At 41.9% G+C, this 9,399-nt stretch overlaps 1 protein-coding gene across 2 annotated transcripts in view; it reads left to right on the forward strand.

The window, feature by feature from the left end:
* Window positions 1-4,712, forward strand: part of MACROD1 (mono-ADP ribosylhydrolase 1) — a 1,026,736-nt gene extending 1,022,024 nt beyond the window's left edge. The window contains exon 10 of one of the 2 annotated variants that reach the window (XM_077287616.1): window positions 4,515-4,712. In XM_077287616.1, the coding sequence (XP_077143731.1) occupies window positions 4,515-4,543 (29 nt within the window). In that variant the 3' untranslated portion in view covers window positions 4,544-4,712. The remainder of the gene's footprint in view (window positions 1-4,514) is intronic. The other variant, XM_077287617.1, reaches the window with a different exon arrangement.
* Window positions 4,713-9,399: the final 4,687 nt, after the last annotated feature.

Genomic DNA, 9,399 nt, shown 5'->3' on the forward strand with positions numbered 1-9,399 from the left:
TTGGAGTGTGATTGATCAAGTGTGTGGCGAGATGTCTTTTATACAAGTAACAAATGCAAAGTAGGAGGGCTAAACTAACAGGTGTGAGAGCCAGAATTCTTGCTAGTTGGTAGATGATCAAATACTTAATTCATGCAATAGAATGCAATTTCATTAATTAAAAATGATACAATGTGATTTTCTGATTAGAGCTCACAATCTAATCCAATTCCCTATCAGCATATCTCTGAAGTGTGGGAGGAAACCAGAGTACCCGGAGGAAATCCATACAAACATGGGGAGAACGAACATACAGACTCTTTACAGATTGTCTTTGGTGGGATTTGAACCCAGAACACACACACACACACACACACACACACACACACACACACACACACACACACACACACACACACACACACACACACACTAACTATTATTTTTGAAGTGCTGCCTCCATTTATATTCTATATAGATTTTAATTTTTTATAACCTATTACTATGCAAACGTAGACAGGAGGGGAAAAATGCTGCAAAGTAAGAATGTTTTAAAAAATAGAAAAGTTAGTCTATTTTTTTTTTATAATTTGACAAATCTAAACCAAATTGATGTTTCATGTAATCACCCTTTGCCTTCAAAACAGCATAAATTCTTCTAGGTACTCTTCTACTTGCAAACAATTTGTCAAGGAACTCGGCAGAGAGGTTGTTCCCACCTGTAGAGATTAGCGAATATGTTCGGAAAAGATCGCTGAATCCGAATTTGCCATATTCATACCGAATTTATGTATGACGATCGTTTCCAAACATATTCGCTCATCTGTACTCCCATTGACGCCAATGCCGTTTGGCTGTGTTCGGCAAATATTGCAAATATGGTGATCATAATCCTAACCGAATATTGAAATATTCGCTCATCTCTACCCAACAGCTTGGAGAACTAACCACAGATCTTTTGTGGCTGTAGGGTTGTGCAAATTTTTCTGCCTCTTCATGTAATCCCAGACAGACTGGATGATGTTAAGATCAGGTCTCTATTGGGCCGTATCATCACTTTCAGGACTCCTTGGATAGTTCTTAATGACATTAGCCTTATGTTTGGGTCGTTGTCCTGCTGCAGAATAAACTTGGAGGTATGGGATGGCATTGCATGATGGATAGATGGCATTGCATGATGGACAAGTATCTGCCTGTATTTCTCAGCATTGAAAACACCTTTAATCCTGACCAAATACCCAACTCCATTTGCTGAAATGCAGCCTCTGACTAGCATGAACCTCCACCATGCTTCACTGTTGCTTGCGTCATTATTGTGCAGCTCTCCAGCATCCAAATATTTCATATTTTGTCTCCTTAGTCTAGATAACCTGCTGGCATTTTTCTGCACCCTAGTTCCTATGTATTCATGCATAGTTGAGTCAGTTCCTTGTTTCTGTGTGGAAAATATGGCATTTGACCACAACTCTTTCATGAAGACCACAGAAGATGAGTGTAGCTGGGTCCCACTAGTTGCTGCCAGTTCTGAGCTGATGGCACTGCTGGACATCTTCTGAATTCAGTTTCAAGCCTCTAACACAGCTGTTTCTGTTAATGACTGTGTTTAAACCTGTATATAAAAATCATGATCAATATGACCTGATTGGTATAATTTGTTAATTATGCATCTGACTATAACAGAAAATCCCTGACTTTGTGCAAATGTACTTAGAAGAATTGATGATGTTTGGAAGGCAAAGGGCAGTCACACCAAATATTGATTTCATTTAGATTTCTCTTTTGTTCATTCACTTTGTATTTTGATAGTGTATAAAAGAAAGTATTTACATTTCTAGTTTAGAAAGCATTCTTAATTTGCAGCATTTTTTTCCACATCTGCCTAAATCTTTTTCTAAGTACTATATACATATTTTGGAAGCAATTGTTGGAATCAGTATAGTTTGATTACTCTGACTTCTAAGCCCTGTCTGCAGTATTCCCCATTGTTAGGGGTAGAGGCACCCTTAAAGGGAACCTGTCACCTGAATTTGGCAGGACCGGTTTTGGGTCATATAGGCAGGGTTTTCGGGTGTTTGATTCACCCTTTCCTCACCCGCTGGCTGCATGCTGGCCGCAATATTGCATTGAAGTTCATGCTGTGTCCTCCGTAGTACACGCCAGCGCAAGGCAATATTGGGCAGGCGTGTACCCTGGAGGACAGAAAATGAACTTCAATCCAATATTGCAGCCAGCATGCAGCCAGCGGGTAAGGAAAGGGTGAATCAAACACCTGAAAACCCCGCCCATATGACCCAAAACTGGTCCCGCCAAATTCAGGTGACAGGTTCCCTTTAACAAAGCTGCTGTAACAGCATGTAGCCTTGGTTGCAGCAATAATGCTGCCAAATGGGTTGCTGGCTGCAGTCATGACACTAAGGTCTATACTAATGCGCATCATGAGCTTATGGCAAAGTTATGTCTACTCCATAAAGAAGCACGCTTGGATTGGCTGGATTTAATTTAATAGTGCAAAACAAGCTGCTTCCAGAAATCTCAAGTAGTGACTCATACTTCTATAAAACAAAAAAAGAATGCAAAAAATCATTGCTCTATAAAGTAGAGGTTTCATGTAATTAATAGAGATGGGTGGACCCCTTTATGCTTAGATCCAGTGGGTTCAGCCGAACAGTTAAAAAACTTTGGGTACCAGAACAGTACCCGGACCCAATTCACTTGAATGGGGGGCCTGAACATCCAGTGTTGGCCATGCTGGCATGTGCATGACAGCATGGCAAACGCTGCCTCTGGTCGGCGGTAAAATCATTACCGCCGGTTACCTGCTGCGGTTCCCTCCGCTGTCAAATTACAGCATGAGCCCAGAGCTGTGATAGGAGGTAAATTCACTGGCGTTGGCTGATGGGACTACTCCTGGTGAACTCACTTCTACACTGTGAGAGTTTTTCTCACAGTGCCAGTGATGATCTCACCAGAGGTCACCGCAACCTCAGGGTATATGCACACAATCAGTAAACGCTGCGCACTTGTGCAGCGTCCAGATGTTACAGCATAGTGGATGGGATTTTATGAAATCCCTTGCCCACTATGCGTCCAGAGACACCGGCAGAGACGAACATGCGGTGTGTCTTTCCAGACCGCAGTATGTCAATATCTCTTGCAGAGACGCAAGCTTGGCACCGTCCAGGTTGAAAACTGTTTATCTCCATATGTAGATTACAGCGTGGGACAGAACGATGGGCAGGTGAGGGATATTGTTTTTTATTGTTGGTTTATACAGGAGACAAGGGCTTCAATGGAATGGGCATTAGGTGACCATAACTGTTTTCATTTTTTTATTTAAAAATAACAGAGTGTGTTTTATTTCAAATAAAAGACTTTATACTTGCTGTGTGTTTATTTACAACTATACGATTAGTAATGGATAGGTGTCTTATAGACGCCTCTCCATTACTAAGCTGTAGACTTGATGTCACCAGACAATACAAAGGTGACATAAATCCCACAACTATGAACCCAACTTGCCTCCGCTACAGGGCAAGTGGGAAGAGCCGAGCAAAGCTCCAGAATTGGAGCATCTAATAGATGTGCCTTTTCTGGGTGACTGCGGGCTGCTATTTTTAGGCTTGGTGAACCAATATCGAGGACCCCTTACCAGCCTGAGAATACCAGCCCCCAGCTATCTGCTTTAGCTTGGCTGGTTGTCAAAAATGGAATGGACCCCATGCCATTGTTTTAATTATTTATCTAAATAATTAAAACAAACAACATGGGGTCCCTTCTATTCTTGATAACCAACCTTGCTAAAGCTGAGGGTTGCAGCCTTTTGCATTTTTTTCATATAGGAACTAAAAGTAAACAGAAATCTTGCAATGTTCCTACTTTACCTCTGGGACTTTTGTAGACTCTCTGTTTTATTTCAGGAAATTTATATGTGCATTATCCACAATGAACAGACCCTGAAACTATCTTTTGTACTGAAGCATCTAATATGCATGTGCAGAGGTGATTGTGAAGGGAGGAGGAGGAGGTCAGCTGTGACATCGCCTATTGTGATTGGTGGAACCTGTGTTATCAGCTGTTTACAGAGTAATTACCTGTGATTATAATCCTGCCTCTGATGTTAAGCCTGCTGAGGACTATTCCTAAAAAGGACAAGCAGTAGAAGTTTAAAACAGCCCCTGTGGCCAGTGTGAAAATGTCAGGTTTTTTATAATAACATGAAAAAAAAGGCAAATTAGAAAAACAAAATACAAACACAGGTTATTTTCTAATGAAATCTTCCCTTGATCAACAAACGTAAATGCACAGCAGCATGTCACTGCAGTTTTTAAGCACATCGCAGATGTTCCAGTGCCACCCCACCGAGTAACTTGACCCCACTGTCCTCATGATTTGTGGGGTCAACATATATAATTCATAATGTGTTTGTATGACAGAATATAATTTTGTATTTTTTTTCTCTGCAAAACACAATCTAGCTGCAATATGGTGTCACTACATGTAAATTAAATATATATTATTTTTTTTTTCCCTTACAGACTGGGAGGAAGTGTCCTGTAAACTATAGACTTGTGTGCGGAGACTGATCCAGGATAGAAGACTCCTCTCTTTTTCTCGCCCTATGTTGTTACATGCACACTTGTGTTTATAGTGTGATTATTTACCCTAAACAAAAGGCAGCAAAAAGGATGGAAGTACCACCCTAATCATTTCATTAAAAGCTGAGCTTAAAACCACTTATTGATCTGCTCTTCCATTAATCTGAGACATCTACTGGGATGTCACAATGGGAAAACACATAGCCTGAGAATTCAACAGACACTCACATCACTCAGGAAATGCATCAATATCAAAAGATTAGCCATAACGTACAGAATACTGTAAGTATGAGATTTATTGCGGAAATACTTTTGGAAAGATCAGTTATCTACACTGCTCCAATTATAATTACTGTTCTGGAGAAAGGTGATTTAACCCCTTTCTGACCTTGGACGGGATAGTACGTCCGAGGTCAGATCCCCTGCTTTGATGCAGGGCTCCGGCGGTGACCCCGTATCAAAGCCGGGACATGTGCCCGCAATAAAATGAAATCGCGATTCAGCCGCCACTATTAACTAGTTAAATGCCACTGTCAAACGCAGACAGCGGCATTTAACCGGCGCTTCCGCCGGAAATGATCGCATCGCTGACCCCCGGTCACATGATCGGGGGTCAGCGATGCTTCTATATAATAACCATAGAGGTCCTTGAGACCTCTATGGTTACTGATCCCCAGTAGCTGTGAGCGCCACCCTGTGGTCAGCGCTCATAGCACACCTGCATTTCTGCTGCATAGCAGCGATCTGATGATCGCTACTATGTAGCAGAGCCGATCGCGTTGTGCCAGCTTCTAGCCTCCTATGGAGGCTATTGAAGCATGGCAAAAGTAAAAAAAAAAAAAAAAAGTAAAAAAAAATGTGAAAAAAATAAAAAAAATATTAAAGTTTAAATCACCCCCCTTTTGCCCCATTCAAAATAAATCAATAAAAAAAATCAAACCTACACATATTTCGTATTGCCGCGTTCAAAATCACCCGATCTATCAATAAAAAAAAGCATTAACCTGATCGCTAAACAGCGTAGCGAGAAAAAAATTAGAAATGCCAAAATTACATTTTTTTGGTCGCCGCGACATTGCATTAAAATGCAATAACGGGCGATCAAAAGAACGTATCTGCACTGAAATGGTATCATTAAAAACGCCAGCTCGGCACGCAAAAAAATAAGCCCTCAACCGACCCCAGATCATTAAAAATGGAGATGCTACGGGTATCGTAAAATGGCGCAATTTTTTTTTTTTTTTTTTTTTTAAACAAAGTTTGGAATTTTTTTTCACCACTTAGATAAAAATAACCTAGACATGTTAGATGTCTATGAACTCATAATGACCTGGAGAATCATAATGGCAGGTCAGTTTTAGCATTTAGTGAACCTAGCAAAAAAGCCAAACAAAAAACAAGTGTGGGATTGCACTTTTTTTGCAATTTCACCGCACTTGGAATTTTTTTCCCATTTTCTAGTACACGACATGCTAAAACCAATGTTGTCGTTCAAAAATACAACTTGTTTCGCAAAAAATAAGCCCCCACATGGCCATACTGACGGAAAAATAAAAAAAGTTATGGCTCTGGGAAGGAGGGAAGCGAAAAACGAACACGGAAAAACAGAAAATCCCAAGGTCATGAAGGGGTTAAATGAAATATGTATCCCGGGGTCATATTTTGTCATGGTTCTTAAATTAAATCTGGCCGTAGGAGTTAACTTCCTAAATCATCTGTATAGACATGTAGGCTATGAAAAGTTGAATTAAATGATACCTTCATATCTGCGATCCGATGTTTTATTCCAGAGTAATCCACATTTTTCTTAATGTGTAAATGAGCTGTTAAGATCTATGGGCCGGACATAGATCTCCCTGAAAAACTGCTACCAGATATTTTAAAAGAAAGAGGCTTAAACAGTGTGAGACATGTAGATCTGGAGACTGTCAGTTATTACATGTCTCACACTGGTAACGCCTCTTTTCATTTAAAATAAGCTCTGGAGGCAGATTCTTGGGGAGATCTCCATCCAGACCGTAGATCTTATTTACATATTAAGAAAAACGTGGATGTCTCTGGTATAAGACATTGTATCGCAGATATCAATGTATAATTTTATTCAACCTTCTATAACCTACATGACCATATAGATGGCTCAGGAGTAGTGATGAGCGAGTATACTCGTTGCCCGGGTTTTCCCGAGCACGCTCGGGTGGTCTCCGAGTATTTGTAACTTCTCGGAGATTTAGTTTTCATCGCCGAATGATTTACAGCTACTAGCCAGCTTGATTACATGTGGGGATTCCCTAGCAATCAGGCATCCCCCACATGTACTCAGCCTGGCTAATAGCTGTAAATCATTCAGCCGAGGTGATGAAAACTAAATCTCCGAGCAGTCACAAATACTCGGAAACCACCCGAGCGTGCTCGGGAAAACCCGAGCAACGAGTATACTCGCTCATCACTACTCAGGAGGGTTGATCCTACTAACAGATTCCCTTTAAAGGGAGTTGGTCATCCCAAAGGGTCATCCTACAGTCTAATGTGTGTGGGGACCCCTGACGCTTCTCCGACAGATGATGATGGGGATATAAGGATCTGGCATGTCTAATTTCAAAATGTCAATACTTTGGTGAAATAAGCTGCCACCAGAGGAGTCTAGCAGCAGCTCTTTCATAGAGAGCACAGGAGCGCTCGCCTCTTGAAGGAAATCTAGCCACTATAAAAACAAACAACTTTAGGCTACACGCACACATTTGTGTCTTTGTGTTTACGTAAATCAGTCCATATTTCTCGTGTCATCCATATTGTCTCCATGTTGCATCCGTTTTTTTTCTTGAATCTTGAAAAACTGAAGGTGATGAGCAGTCTGCTACGTTTATCCATTGATTCTTTACAATCGATCAGTTAAACATGGATGAAACACAGAGGGAAAACTTTAGTAAAAAGTGTGCCCTCTGTTTTTCATCCATTTTTTTACCAATCCCCATAGATTTTAATGGCCGAGCCTGTTCCACAGAACAGATAATAGCACAGCTCTAGAGTCTCAATTGTTTGGACACGTGAATCTGATTTTATAACTAATTTGTGTGCATGAATTAATGAAACTTTAGAGGGTCAGTGTAATGTCCTTTAAGGCTACAGTCACACGTGTGCTGTTAGTTTTCAGTGTTCTAATTATTGCCATCCATGCAGCAGAAAATGAAGTTTGATCAATCATGCCATTAAGATGCCCAGTGCACCCTCGGTGTCGCCAAAGAGAGCACCATTCCACCAACCTCGCTCACGTGAGATTCACAGCATTTATTTTCCTGGAGGGGAGTACTGGCTGCGGATAAAGTTCAGACAAGCCAGCGTTGTCAATCACTAGTGAGTGACGTGGGGAATGGAAAACCAGTGGGTGGAATGGTGCACTGAGCCTCTTGGCCACACCGAGCCTCGTGGCCACACCAAGGACCCCATTTAGGATATTTGCTCAACTTCACATTATGCAGAACAGGGGCAGTAATTGGATCACTAAAAAGGAAATTTTTTTAGTGGCTACATGCTTAGTATATACAGCCATTTTGGCCCTACAGACTTCCCCTCAAAGTGTGTTACAAAGTTAAACAAAATGTTTCTGTTTTAAGATAACGAACGATGTCATACCTGATCATGGCTTACAGCATCTATAAGACCTTCATAGCTGACATCGTTCATTTTCTGCACAGACAATGTCACCTTTTCAGCTGATATTATAGAAAAATTGGATTTAGTAAAAGCTAACTGTCCCACTGCATGAAAAAAGTTCAGCTAAGTTATTAAGGTGTTCATTGTGATGCCACAAAGCTCAGTTTCACAGATGCTGGTCTCCTCTTAAAGTACTGTATGTGCCCATGTGATCTTTTGCTGTTGACGCTCCTGCCTTGCAAAATCAACAAATAGCATAGAGGATTGTGTTGTGGAAACCCCCGAAGCTTACTGCACGTCACCATTTGCATTGCAAAAGATTCAATCAGCTTAAGACACCTACAGCTTAAACTGATATGTTGCAAAAATCCGCAACTTATACGCTCCTTGTGCGCTTAGCCTTAAGAGTCATCTACATGCACCAACCCTTCTATCAAATGTCAGGGACAACAAGCCGGGAAACAGTTTTTAGTAACAGCAAGCAGAAATATAGCTGTAGCTCTCGGGAAAAAGAAAAACTGCAATTTAGGCCTCTTTCACACGTCCTGATATTTCCGGTACCGGAAAAACCGGTACCGGAGATATCCGTGTCCGTATGCTCAAGTGGCACATCAGTGTGGCACACGTGCGGCATCCGTGTGCCGCCCGCGTGCCGCCTGAGGACCACACGGACCGTGCAGGAGAGACAGCGCTACACTAAGCGCTGTCCCCCCCCCCCCGCATGTGGTGCTGAAGGCAGAATTCATCTCTTCTCCCCCAGCGTTCGTTGGAGAGAAGAGATGAAAGATCAAGTTGTTTTTTTTTTTTTTGTGAAAAATAAATTTCAGTCAGGGAATATTCACTGACTGTAATGAGCGGTCCCACGTGACCGCTCACACAGGAGAAGCTGCCAGCGCGGAGAGGACAGAGGAGACATCGCGGGAGCTAGGTGAGTATTTCTGCGGCAAGGGGCCAGGCGGCGCACTGAGGGGGGAGGGGGGAGGCACATGCAAAATTTATTTTTCACAAAAAAACAACAAAACTTGATCTTTCATCTCTTCTATCCTGCGGGGGAGAAGAGATGAATTCCGCCTTCAGCACCACAGCGGGGGGGACAGCGCTTAGTGTAGCACTGTCTCTCCTGCGGGCGGTACGTGCACACGGAGGAGTGCACACACTGTTCTCCGTGTGCACG

Source organism: Ranitomeya variabilis, chromosome 2 (assembly GCF_051348905.1).
Source record: "Ranitomeya variabilis isolate aRanVar5 chromosome 2, aRanVar5.hap1, whole genome shotgun sequence".
Classification (NCBI taxonomy): domain Eukaryota; kingdom Metazoa; phylum Chordata; class Amphibia; order Anura; family Dendrobatidae; genus Ranitomeya; species Ranitomeya variabilis.